Below are 14,322 nucleotides of genomic sequence, written 5' to 3'. Positions count from 1 at the left end.
TATGCCCTCGTGCTACCAGTAGTGACCCTGACCCTAGCCAGATGCAAAACTAACAGTCAGAAAAGATGAGAAGGGAAAAAAAAAATGTCAGTGACCTCCACCTATGAAGCCAATCCTGTTTGGGGGGTTGTCTTATTGTTGCCCCTCTAGTGCACTTGTTAAATTCCTTAACACCAATGCAGCTAAAAGTGACCCCCCACCACCACCACCCTCCCACTACCTAACTGACCAGATCAGTATCTCAACTCTAAAAAGTGGTCCTTTGATTTTTGTTGAATAATATATTTTTTCATCACATCATTGCTAGTAGTTTCCTGTTGCTGAAACACACTATCCACAAAGTTTTAACACAAACCTTCTGTCTTTATTTTCAGTGCAGTTCTAACCAAGGCAAAGAGTGTGGCATTGAAGGTGACAGTTCCATCACTGTTGAGAGGCATGTTCATGGATACCAGCCTCTGTAGAAACAAAACGCAATCATAAAAATTTTAGTATCAGTTTGCAATGGTGCTAAGCCAGAGGTTTTAATATTCATATTTGAGAAAAGGATGGTGAATCTCCTATTTTCTCTCCATCAGTGGTGAAATACTGGATATTTAGAAAGTAGATATTTCACCTGTAGCACTGTTCTCCTCTCTCAGGCAATATTTAAGGCACAGTTTAATGAACTGGCACTAATATAGCACTTTCTTTACTCTCTTGGATAAAATTCAAGATGATCTTTAAATAATTAAATTCATAGATTTAAAACATCTTTCTGTGTAACTATCTTCCAGTTGGATTTCAGAAAACAGGCACCTGAACATTCCCTTACTTATGGTGCTATAGGCCAAAGCTATTTGGAGAGTTGCTATTATGCAATGATAATTTCTTCTCCACTTCACTCTTTTCCCTCTCCATGCACAATGCATTTAATACTCTTGTGCCGGCAAGCGAGAGCTTGGTCCATATAGCCGGCAATAAGTCAGACTTGTTTCCTGTGGGTGTTGGACTTCACTAGGGTTGTCCTTTGCTGCTGATTCTGTTCGTAATTTTTATGGACAGAATTTCTAAGTATAGCCATGTGGTAAAAGGCTTCTCGCCTCTGCTCTTTGCGGATGATGCAGTCCTGTTGGCTTGATCAGGTGGTGGCCTCCAGCTCGTAGTGGAATGGTTTGTAGCTGAGTGTGAAGTGGGTGGCATGAGAATCAGCACCTCTAAATCTGAGGCCATGGGCTTCAGCCTGAAATGGGTGGAGTGCCCCCTCCATGTACACAAGTCAAGTTGGACTTTGGATGGGGGGTGGGGGACCTGACAGAGATAACAGCCACAGAAAAACTGGAGTTTCTTTATGAGGGGGATGACTCATGCATCACTGGGGCTGCAGTAGTTCAATGATCTCTAATGGGACCACAGGGAGGATTTTGTCTGTAATATAGACTTTGTCTATTTTAAACTAATTATTGAGAGCATTAATGCACTATAGGATTTTTTAATTCACAGATTCCAGTTTTTCCTCAAATAAATGGACTGGTATTTATATTGTGCCTTTCTTTATTATTTTATTTTATTTTATTTTATTTTTTTTTAATATTATGCCTTTCTACTCTTACTGAGAACCCAGTTTCACCCATTCACACACACTCATACACCACTTTATTATAGGCTTTTAAGTGCTTCTTAATTGTCATGGAATATCTCACTTTTTGGACTATGAGTGATTCAATTAGTATCAGCCATTCTTAAAATTGAACATAATCTCCCACATTAATAAAATGCTTTTCTGCTCTGAGATTTTATTCTACCATGAGAACACTTTCAGTTTATACTAGCCCTTCACTGAACTGCAACAAGCAAAAGAAAAATACTTAATTACATTAGGATTACCATGTAACATCAGGCACCAGGCTAAATGTTTTTTCACCTTGCAAGCAATACGATGAGGGCAGAATTTGCCAAATCCCAAAGGCGGAGGGATTCTTCGTAGTAGTGTCACTACATCAAGGTGCTTAATACGCCCCCTGTATGAAAGTATTAAAAAATTAAGGATTTCATATTTACACAAGTACACACCAAGAACCTTTCTTAAACAATAACAACAAGCAAAAAAAAAAAAAAAAAAAAAACAAAAAAAAAACAAATATGCACTTATCTTTTAGGAATATTTCTAATAGAACATTAAATGTGGGCTTCACAATTAGTGGAATAAATTGGAAATTTAACAAAAGAAGCTAATAACCCAATTAAAATAATACTTCAATCCATTCAATCCAATACTTCATTTTTTTCTCCTTAGCCAATTCAAGGCCAAGTGGAAGCTAAAGCCTATCCCAGCTGTCATAGGGTGAAGGCAGGGTCACCCAGGACAGATCACAGGGCTAGCGACAACCATTCACGCTCACATTAGCACCAATAGTCAACTTAAAATTACCGGTTACCCTAACCCACACAAGTCTTTGGACTGTGAAAAGAAGCCGGAATAATAAGATAGAGCCCACACAAGCATGGGGTGAACTTGCAAGCTCCACACAGAAAAGCCCCGGCCAGCTGTGGAATCAGTTGCAGTTCCTCATTTGTAAAATTGTTATCAAAGCAAATAGCGGAACAAATTCATTTTTAGAAGTTTACATTTTTACAAACACTGAAATTACAGTTACACAATTCATTATTTCTTGCACTTATAATAGGTCCTTTTACAATCAATGAGTAGTCAGTGTAAGGATGGAGGCAAAGATAACATTGCAGATTTATTAGTTCAGAATCAGTTCTAAAGTCTACATCTTTCTAATTCTGTGATGTGTCCTTGCACTGGGAACATTACTGTAGCAATCACAGTTTACATAACACACTGATCAATGAGCAATCATTTGTCATGTCATAATCTATCACACTAATAGGATAATGTCTTTCCCAGTTGAGATCTTGGAGATGATGTGAATATTCAAGTGAATATGAAGCTGTAATGATTTTAAGATTCCAAAATTGAATGAGACGTGTTTTAAATTGACTTTTTTAAAACAGGACGCAGACTGTCTTCTGACTATATGTCATGTTGAAAAATGTCCACAGACTGAGATTCAGTAATTAAATGTCAAGCTACATTTGGAAAGGTACAGTGTTTGAATTTCCTTTTAAAATGACCTAAATCTGTTTTAGTGGGTCTACAAGCATAGCAAGTGACTCTGGACCAGAGTATCATAGGCTCTGTAATAGATCAGCAAACTGGCTCTGCATTGGAGTTTTTCACAATGGGACAGAATCAAAATGGGTATGGATCACATATTCACACTGTATCGGGTACATATTCAATTTGGATCCACTCATTTCCCAGTCCATTTTGTCCTGATCCAGGTTACAGCTGAATAAATAAATAAAAAATGTAAAATTAAGATTTGAGCTTCATCTGAAGAAAATTGAAGTGATGATAGACAGTATTAAAAAACTGTATATTTTATTTAGAGCACCTGATCATGACAGAGCAGCCCAATTTAATTAAAATTACCCATTGTGATGGTAAATGTATTGTATCATTATGGATTTCTTTCTCTACTGTCACATGTGCTTCACTCACTCAAAGTTAATGGAACTATCATCATTAGCCTTTCTGGAATGGGAAAAATAATTAATAAACTCAAAGTTTATGGTTAAACAGAAAGTTTGTTGAACCTGCTTCCTGCAATAGGATCCAGGTTCCCATCCATTTTCTTACTAGAACCATAGTAATGACTATAGTCATGCATTTGAAAGGCAATCAGTACTGTTGGAACCACATATATTTACAAACACATACGTGGCCTCTGGATCATATTCTGCCCAGATTTTCTTGAACTCATCCAAGTGCTGGGGGCCAAGAATCGACCAATCACGTGTCAAGTAGTCAAAGTTATCCATAATGACAGCAACGAACAGGTTGATAATCTGTGAAACAGAAAAAACATGTCTTTACATTATGACCGCATCAATGTGCCATCAAGTTTCACATTGCTTTAAAAAACACAATAATAATAATAATTAAAAAATAAAAATGGTTTCATGTTGTTTGAATTATTCAGTTGGTCTACAACGATAGCAAGCGTTGTGTGATGATGTCTGTTTACATTGTTACAAATATGGGTGTCTCACACCAGAATCCCTGGAAAACTCCCTTTTAAGCAGAATTAAGAAGAATTAGAGAATCCAAGACCTCATTCTCTCCCACCACCTCCTCCAGCTCATCCGTCCATAAAAATTCTGAACAGAATCAGAGACAAAGGGTAGCCCTGGCAGAGTCCAAGACCCACAGAAAATGAGTCCAACGTATTGCCAGCAATACTGACCAAACTCTGACTTTGAAAGATCCTGTTAAGATGTTAAGAGATTCAGGAGCTCTAAATACTTTTGTCAGGGGGTCAGTTTTGCCTTTTTCTCCACAGTCGGACACTGGAAGCTATGTTCCTATTTGAGGAATGGGTTTAAATACCATTTTTGTGCCTACCCATAATGTTCATTTGTCTTGTCCCTAAAGCCAGGCTGTGACACACACACACACACACACACACACACACACACACACACACACACACACACACACACACACACACACACACACACACACACACACACACACACATATATATACATACATACATACATACATACATACATACATACAGTGGGTACGCAAAGTATTCATTAATCTACACTCAGCATGCCAAAAGTATATGCACCCAAAAGAGAAGAATATATTGTTATGATATTGTTTTTTTGTTTGTTTTTTGTTTTTTTGTTTTTTTTGCAGCTGTGTTTTGAACATGGGGCATTACTGAAGTATTAAGTCTATCTTTGTTCAGTGCATGCAACTTTTTTTTACCAAAAAAGCACAGAGCATGTAGAAGCTCATGAAGTAGATGATGGCAAAATTGGATCCACAGGTGTACTCTTCCCCAGGCAAGTAATCAGACTTGGGATCACACTTTTTCCCATACATGGATGCTAACATCACTTCATGCCACGCTTCCCCTGTAGCACATCTGAAAAAGAGATATCAATTTAAATCAACTTAAACAATTTTTTACTGCAAAATTGTTGTTTGATTCTCCATTTTTTTAAAATGGTTTGCTGTAGGGAAAGTAAATCTAAGCAAATAAAAACTACTTATGGTTATGCCGTCAGTTAACCCTATAATGCCAGGCGATCACCGCTGAAGTGACGGTTACTTGCCCTTACTAGCGGCGAACAGCTGTCTAAGACGTAGCATATCAGTGCAGAGTTGGCTGATCAAAGGACCTTTTTTGTCCTATCAGAAAAATTCAAATGGTTCCTGAAAGCTCAGAAAATGCACTTCACAGCTATATAGGGGTGTTACAGTATTTGTTGCCGAAGTCGCTTTTGAAGTATGCTGTGTCGGATTCGACAGGTTCGGAGGTATAAGGCTAAAGATTTTTATCATACAAATGTGGGTTTTCTCTACTGAGAATTCAGTTTTCTGTCATATTACAGATGTGGAACTGTGGAGGGAAAAAATACCATTCCAACATTATATTGTCTCCGATGTCAAAGCTTATACATGCAGTTCTATGTATTTACTTTTTAGGAAGTGAAAGATAATAATTTCTTGGTGAATGTTCACGAGATAGCTAACTAATAACTTTTTACTCATTAGATAAGGGAGTAATGTTTTGAAAAGTACTTCCTCATAAGTACTTCCTCGGTGTACAAGGTAAAATTACACACACACACACACACACACACACACACACACACACACACACACACACAAATGTAATTGTTCAAATACTGAACAGCTTAATTCTGTCAAGGTATAGTATGACAATCTTCCTTTCATCATGACCAATGAAACAAAAGACAAAATGTGGAAAATAGATAATACAAAATTCATGCTTTGGTGGATAAAATAAGAAGCCAAAGTTTAGTATATCATAATAAGTCATTTTACCTTATTGTAATGAATTATAATAAAGGGAGTTAAAGGGTTAAAGCATTACAGTATCAACCACCTTATAGTGACATTTAAGCATTTTCTACTCTAAAGCAATGGCAGTGTCTCCTTTTTTTTTTTTTTTGGCATGATGGTTTACGGCAGAGATTATTTTATTTTTTTATCTTTCCAAGACATCAAAGCACTGAATTTACTAACTGACAACGCTCTTGCTCATATTTTCAAAATTTGATTGCTGCTAACTGGTTACCTGTCTTGTGTACTGATAGGCAATTTAGGTTGTTTTTGTAGCAACCAACTGAGATTCTTATCCAGTGGTTCAACACACTCAAACTTCATTGTTGTTCACTGCAAATGCCAACAATCATTTTCATGGTTTTCTTTTATAAATCATTGGTTGTTTGGATCAGCAGTTTCTGTTAAATATATCATATAGCAGATGAACACAGTGATATTTGATAAGTGAAATGAAGTTTATAGGATTTACAGAAAGTGTGCAAAAAAATTATTTTGTTTTTAGACATTTTGAGTAGGCATGAAATGTAAATGGTGAATGGACTAGTTCTTATATAACGCTTTTCTACTCAGTATGAGCACTCAAAGCGCTTATACAACCTGTTTTGCATTCACCCATGCACTCCAATTCATACAAGCACTTCCATTTTTACAAAGCTAAGTGCTTTTTAATTAACTAACATTCACACGCATACATACCTAGACAGAACGGTCGGAGAGCAACTTGGGGTTAAGTATCTTGCCCAAGGATACATTGGCATGTAGCTTGGAGTAGCCAGGACTCGAACCGCTGCCCTTCCGATCAGTAGGTGACCTGCTCTACCTACTGAGCTACAGCCACCCCAATGAATGTATTTGATTGCATTGTTTTTCAGCCCTAAAACTACCTCCCCTGTGACTACCTCCTGTACTTATGAAGTTATAAGCTTAAAAAGGCTTAATAAATGTTCCAAGTTACAGTGAATGCAGTTATGATTATTTTGTAAAGGCTAAACAAAAATTATACCACCTACCTGAATAACAGCAGCACAGCCTGTGGGAAGGTCTGGAAGTTGTTATTTCTGTTGATATATGTGCCATCAACCAGTGCAATTTTGCCAAATATCTACACACAGAAGAAGGTTGCATTAAGAATAATACCAGTAGCAGGCATCAGTTATGAAAGGTGACAATTGTCACATAGTAATGTGTGTGTGTGTGTGTGTGTGTGTGTGTGTACCTGCATTCCAACTACTGCGTATATAAAGAACAACATTAGGATGAGCAGGGCCACATAAGGAAGAGCCTGCAAGACAAAAACCAAAAACAATATCTGAAAGCTGTAATATCTCAAGGCTACAGGCTGAAGTACATGAGTGATTATATTTACCTGAAGGGATTTAATAAAGGTCCATAGAAGATTTCGTATCCCCTCAGAGCGATTCAAGAGTTTGACCAGACGCATGACTCGAAAGAGTCTGAAGAATGTTATTGATACACTCATGTTCTCAGATGACTTTCAAAGAGAGGAAAAGATAGAGAATCTTTACACAATTGAAAATGTTAAACTGAAATAAACTAAAATTTAAGAAAGGTTAAGAAAACTCACGGCAATTGTCTCCATGGGATCCACTTCCTGCAAAAATAAACCATTTTTTCTACAGCTGAATTATTTTTTAACATTCAGGATGCAAATTTTGTTTGTGTCAGCATAATCACACCAGATAATTTCATAAAGGAATATCTGCCATGATGCAGAAAGAGTACTTTTATGTGAACGTTTTGATACAAAATGAGACTGCAACATGCAAATATGCTGAACAAATCCTAGAAAACAATTGCATATATAATTGTCATGATGTTCAGTCTTGAATGATTATAATATAGTATACATTATTATTTGTGTTAATACGATTATATTGGCCTAACATTTAGTGCTGTCATTACCAACATGTAACAGTTGAAATGAGGTTGGCCTGGTATTTTTTTTTTCTTTCAAATGAGTCAGAATCATAGTCAGTTTTCTACAGAATAGCTGGGAAGAGCAAAGCTAAGAATCTTCAGATTAAAAACAAAAACAAAAAAAAAAATTTTCAAATTATATTAAAAATATTCATGTATTTTAGGAAAGTTGTTATTTTGTTGTGTTTTTGAATATCTATTCCTGCAAAAGCAGTGAAAATGAATTTTGACAATGAAGCCTTTATGAAACCAACCAGGACCAGTGACAAAGTTTTTCTCAGAATGTCATGAATGTCATGCAAAATTAAGGAGAGTGAATAGTTACAGCACAGCCATAGAGACAGTAAAGTCCTCCAGGAGGGGCCAATGCTGCCTGTGAGAGGGAAATACAAATTCAAGAAGTGATATGAGAGATGAAAATAAAGAAAATTAAGCTGAAAGATGTTGCAGACAAGATAAGAAAACCCCTTTTTTCTTATATGCTCCTGACAACCAGTGTCTCAGGAAGATATGTTAATCTAAACTATGAAATAAATTAATATACCACTGATGAAATTATTGCCAGTTTCCAAAATATAACCCCCGAATTTTCCAGACTTCATGTGATGGTGGCTATAAACTGAAAAACACAATACTCTAGTGTCTAACCCTTACATACTGTCCATGTATCAAGCCTTTGCAGTATGGTTCAAGACATTTTTTTTTTTTAAAGCCTGTCTTGTCTGCAGATCTTGCAAGCAGAAGTGTGATCTGAATGCAATGTTCAGGCCAATTTTGACGTGGGCCAAGAATTCATATGATATTAATAAATGGATGACTGACTCTTCATAAATGTTTCAGAGAACAGAAAAAGTATTTTTGAAGAAAAAATCTAAGATCATACAATATAATGTCTTGTTTTACCCAAGGCATGAAATATAACTGCATGATTTGATTATATTTATTGAAAGTGAAAATGATAAGAATTCCTAATTCAAACTAGCCTGTGTATTCAAAGTAGTCGCAGTTCTGTTACTTTTATAATACTCCCAACCCATAAAGCTCAGTTTTAATCTCAGTGTAAACTCAGTGTTACCTTAGAATAAATGGATACAAATTTGATTATTTTTTGATTAAGTTAAATTGCAGGTCCTTGTGCTTGCAGTTGCAAACTAAATGTAATATACTCGCACTTTTCTAGTCTCACTGACCACTCAAAAGTATTTTAACTTCAAATCTGATTTTAACCTTACATTCATATAGCACTTTATTATATACACTGCAATCACTGTATTTATCTTACATCCATGGCCAATTTAGACCAATAAACCTAACATGTCTGTCTTTGGACTGTTGGATGAGGCTGGGATACCCAGAAGAAACCCAAATAAAATTGATAAGAAAAGATCTCATATTGCTGATTACTCAGAAATTATGCTATACAACATGGCAAGCAACAGGAATCAGAAAATATCACTACGTGGTTACTGTGACCAACAGGTGTGTCCTGTTAGATTAGTTCTTCAGAAAATATATAATGCTGAATGTCTATGCTCAGTTTCAGATTCAGGTTTTGCCTTTGCAGACTGTGCATTTATAGTTTGAGGAGTAACCAACATAAAAACCAGAGAGCTGTGTATTGGTGAAAAACAAGCACTTTTGAAGCTGAAATAAGATAGAAAATCAGAAAAGATAGACAATCAGAGTCATTGCAGAAACATTAGCTATAGCTAGTATGACCATTTCAATTAAATTAAATTACATTTTCATTAATTAAAATATTTATTTATATACTGCCGAATCACAATGAGCTTTATATTGTAAGGTAAAGACCATACAATAATTACAGAGAGAACCCAACAATCAAAACAGCCCCCTATGAGCAAGCACTCTGTGACAGTGGGAAAAGAAAAAAAAAACAAAAAAACTCCCTTTTAAACAGGACAAAATCTCCAGCAGAATCAGGCTCAGGGAGGGGCAGTCATCTGCCGCAACTAGTTGGGGCTGAGGGGAGGGAGACATGTTGTGGAAGAGAGCCAGAGATTAATGAAAAGAGGTGAATGAAAAAGATTTAATGAATCATGGGACCCCCTGAACACCTTAGGCATATCGCAGTGTAACTAAGGGATGGTTCAGGATGACCTGATCCAGCCCTAATTACAATCTTGATCATAAAGGTAAGTTTTAAGCCCAATCTTAAAAATATAGAAGAGGGGCCTGAAAGGTGAGGACTCTGCCTCCCATTGTGCTTGAAAATACCCTAGGGACCACAAGGAAGCCAGCAGCCTGAGAGCAAAGGGCTCTCTTGGAGTGATACAGTACTATGAAGTCTTTAAGATAAGGTGGAGCCTGCAGCAGCTGATGACAGAAACACTGGAAGCGCGGTAAAGAAAGTACCCAAACAACTGTTAATGACATCAAATGTCTAGCTGAAATGTCAAACTGTGCTAAATGATGCAATTTGTGTTCAGAGAGTTAGAAAACTATGATTTAAAGTGATATCTGAGTGAGACCTATGGAATTATTCTTAGAGTTTATCAGTTTGGAGTCAAGTTCTTGATATTTGAGCTGCATGTTTTCAGAATTCAATTAAAGTAACATTTTTTGCGTGTATAAAACAAGGAAAAAACTGTAAGGGAGCACCACATAACTTGAAACATTTTCTTGAAAACACAAATACTCATGTACCATTTATGTAATCTTTTGATGTCTACAGTAATTATTTTTTTCTGAAATAACTGCAAGTAATTTTTTTTATTTGACCTGATGCATGATTTTTTTTTTTTTTTTTTTTTTGAAAATTGGTCAAATCATTGTCCAGGGCCAAATTGCTCATGTTTAATTTTAAAATTGGACTAACAGCTTTCACATTGCAGAACTCCAATTTACTATTTTTATCACACAACTAAGATACAGTAAATAAGAGAAAAGTAGTGAGGAGGTGTTTGGATTTTTTTTGTTTTGTTTTTGTAATGTAACAGCTGAATAGGCAGGGATGAACTCTACTGACCTTTAGAATTCCCAGGAAAACATGCTAAATATATACACCGGGTTGGCCTTAAGTCAGAAATAGATAATCTAGGAAACTAGGAGGAAACTTGGACATAGAGCAAAAAGGGGAGCCAAAGATGAGGACATGACAAAGAACAGAAGGACACAGGCAGTATATACACATATGAGGTAATCAGGAAGAGTAGAGACAGCAGCAGAAGGCAGGTGAACTAAATCTAACTACAAGACAAGGCAAAAAAACTGAATACAAGCACAAGAAACTGGCAAAGTAAAATAGGAAGTAGACAAGGAAACTGACGGACAGACTTGACACAACACAGGGAGGCAGGCACACTTAGGAAATGTAATAAATCATTGATCAGAACTTGGGAACTTGAAACAGAGACAGAATATAAAGAAAATGGGGAAGGGACTGACTTAACACAAAAGCACAGAGGTTCTCAGAGGTACAGCTAGATGCAGTACATGATAGACTTGTGCACCTAAAGTGTTCAACAGCTGTTGTGGGAGTTGTGCTTTCTTCACACTCTTCAAGAAGTAGAGACTCTGAAGGTCTATTTTGAGCAATTGTTCATTATTGGTGGTCCACGAGAAGCCTTTGCTGATATGGACTTTTCTGTCTCCTAAAGTACAAAGGTTGTTGTCTCGGCCTCTTCTCTGTAGGCTGACTTTTTGTTTAAGATCAGAAATATCCTGGTTGTGTTGTTAGAAAACTTAATGATGCTGATTGGGTTGGGTGGTAGATGACAACATCCTTCACCCCAGTGCTGGGCTGGTAGGCAAACTGCAGGGGGTCCAGTGCTGAGCTCACCTGTGGGCAAAGGTGGAGCAGGACAAGCCTCTCCATGGTCTTCATCAGATGAGAAGTCAGGGCCACAGGTCTGTATTGGTTGGGCTCCCTGGGAATCTTTGGCACTGGAACAATGTAAGAAGTCTTCCACAGTTCAGGGACCCTCTCCAGATTCAGGCTCAGGTTGCAGATATACAGGACCACCTGACAAAGCTGGTCTGCACATCCCTGAGCAGTCTGGAGCTAATTCCATCTAGACCTGCTGACTTCCTGCTGTTTAGCCGCATTTCCATACGGAAAGACTCAGCGCAGGTCGACTCACTCAACACAACTGGGTGGAGTCGATATATCAGTGCGGGCAGTAGCGTCTTGATGTAATTTGTATGCGGCTCAAAACACAACACAACAATGGATGAGATAGAGGCAAGCTAACAGCTGATGAACGTTTATATCATCATCATGCATAAGTCCCCGTACAATGTTTTAATGGATTATCATTAAGGAAGTTGATTTTTCCAGCGCCGTGCAAGTAAGCAGCCCGTTTCAGCAGCTCTGCACAAATTCCGTGCTTTTTTCTCATTTGTTTAGTATTAGATGTGTTTTTGTGTGTTTCGGTATCCTTATACCCTTAGTTCACACTATGGAGCTGACTTTTTTCTGGAAAACTTTGTTTTTATGTACCCTTTTTATGGTGTTTATGTTCGGAGACTGCGAGAGTGACCATGCTCCTATTGTTTACTCTCAGAACCAGCTGATTTCCATCGGGAGCTCTGCTGTGCCTCCTCCCGCAGAACGACTCGATATTCCCCACGAGCAGAGAAGGAAGAGACGCGGGAGACGTGCGGGCATCGGGCGTCGCAGCCAGGGGAGAAGGTACAGAACCGTCATTCCATTCATCATCATGGGAAATGTGAGATCTCTTCCCAACAAAGTGGACGAGATGGAGGCGCTAACACGACATCAAAGGAGCTACTGGGAGAACAGCCTCATCTGCCTGACGGAGACGTGGTTAACCGCACTAACTGCGGACTCACACATAAACATGGATGGCTTTCATCTACTTCATGCTGACAGAACCAGGGAGAGTGATAAGAAGAGAGGAGGGGGTCTGGCTGTGTTTGTGAACAATAGATGGTGTAACTAGACATTTAACCATCAAAGAGACACACTGCAGTAAGGACATTGAATGGCTGTTAGAATGAGACCATACTATCTTCCTCGGGGGTTTTCACATCTTACTGTGATAACTGTGTATGTGCCGCCCTCTGCTAACACTGCTGCAGCCTGCGATGTCCTTCACGCTACCACCAGCAGACTCCAAACACAACACCCACAGGCACTCTTTCTGATCTCCGGGGACTTTAATCACATCTCCCTGTCCTCCACTCTCCTCACCTTCACCCAGTATGTCATCTGCCGCACCAGAAATACCAACGCACTGGATCTACTGTATGCAAACATCAAGGAGGCATACAGCTCATCACCTCTGCCTCCCCTGGGGGACTCAGATTACAACCTGGTTAATCTCCAGCCTGTGTATAAACCCTTGGTACGCAAAGAACCAGTTATGACAAGTGTAGTGATATTCATGATATATGCCACATATATATCTTATGTACGTTTACTTTCCTGAGAAATTTGTCTGGAAAATGACATAACTGATTAAAAACACAGAAGCTTATAATGTTCCGTGTCATCATGAACTTTGAATTCTGACTGTACAATGAACCACACAGATGAAGACAACAGAATGATAGAAATGGAGACTTCGAGGTCACCCTGTTGTTGAATTTCTCTGTTTTCCACATTCTGTTTTTAAATGATGTAATCAAGACTGATATGCTGTGACTATATGAAACTGTAAGTTGAATTAGAATGGGCCAGTACTTCATGCCACCTCATGGCATGCAGTCTGACCCAGATATCTGAACTGTTTGAAATGGCTTTATTAAATTTAAAAATTAGACTCCTTATTCCTTTTTGGTGTCAATTCCTGTTCGATAAAACACACAGAAACCTAAAGGCTTAAACAGCAACACACACACTTATTTTTTAAATTCCTTCACAAGCACAGTGAAGAAATTCAATTCAATTCAATTTTATTTATATAGTGCCAAAACCCAACAGTCAAAACGACCCCCTATGAGCAGCACTTGGTGACAGTGGAAAGGAAAAACTCCCTTTTAACAGGAAGAAACCTCCAGCAGAACCAGGCTCAGGGAGGGGCAGTCATCGCATAGGGGTGGCTGTAGCTCAGTAGGTAGAGCAGGTCACCTACTGATCAGAAGGTCAGCGGTTCGATTCCTGGCTACTCCAGGCTACATGCCAATGTATCCTTGGGCAAGATACTAAACCCCAAGTTGCTCTCCGACCGTCCCGTCGGAGTATGAATGTGTGTGAATGATAGTTAATTAAAAAGCACTTAGCTTAGTACATATGGAAGTGCTTGTATGCATGGGTGAATGTAAACATGTTGTAATAGCGCTTTGAGTGCTCATACTGAGTAGAAAAGCGCTTTACCATTTACCATCTGCCGCGACCGGTTGGGCTGAGGGGAGAGAAAAGACATGCTGTGGAAGAGAGCCAGAGATTAATATCAATTAATGATTAAATGCAGAGTGGAGTATAAACAAAGTAAATAAGGTGAATGTGAAGAAACAGTGCATTA

The 14,322-nt window shown here is 38.1% G+C and overlaps 1 protein-coding gene across 1 annotated transcript in view; it reads right to left on the bottom strand.

The window, feature by feature from the left end:
• LOC115776226 (dihydropyridine-sensitive L-type skeletal muscle calcium channel subunit alpha-1-like) overlaps window positions 1-14,322 on the bottom strand; it is a 252,673-nt gene that overhangs the window by 24,789 nt on the left and 213,562 nt on the right. Inside the window, 9 exon segments of the mRNA XM_030723834.1 lie at window positions 356-458; window positions 1,904-2,000; window positions 3,770-3,897; window positions 4,829-4,988; window positions 6,946-7,037; window positions 7,152-7,217; window positions 7,302-7,427; window positions 7,521-7,547; window positions 8,199-8,246. Coding sequence (XP_030579694.1) covers window positions 356-458; window positions 1,904-2,000; window positions 3,770-3,897; window positions 4,829-4,988; window positions 6,946-7,037; window positions 7,152-7,217; window positions 7,302-7,427; window positions 7,521-7,547; window positions 8,199-8,246 — 847 coding nt within the window.

The sequence above is a fragment of the Archocentrus centrarchus genome, unplaced genomic scaffold (assembly GCF_007364275.1).
Source record: "Archocentrus centrarchus isolate MPI-CPG fArcCen1 unplaced genomic scaffold, fArcCen1 scaffold_29_ctg1, whole genome shotgun sequence".
NCBI classification, from domain to species: Eukaryota; Metazoa; Chordata; class Actinopteri; order Cichliformes; family Cichlidae; genus Archocentrus; species Archocentrus centrarchus.
This window is presented reverse-complemented; position numbering and strand designations above follow the sequence as displayed.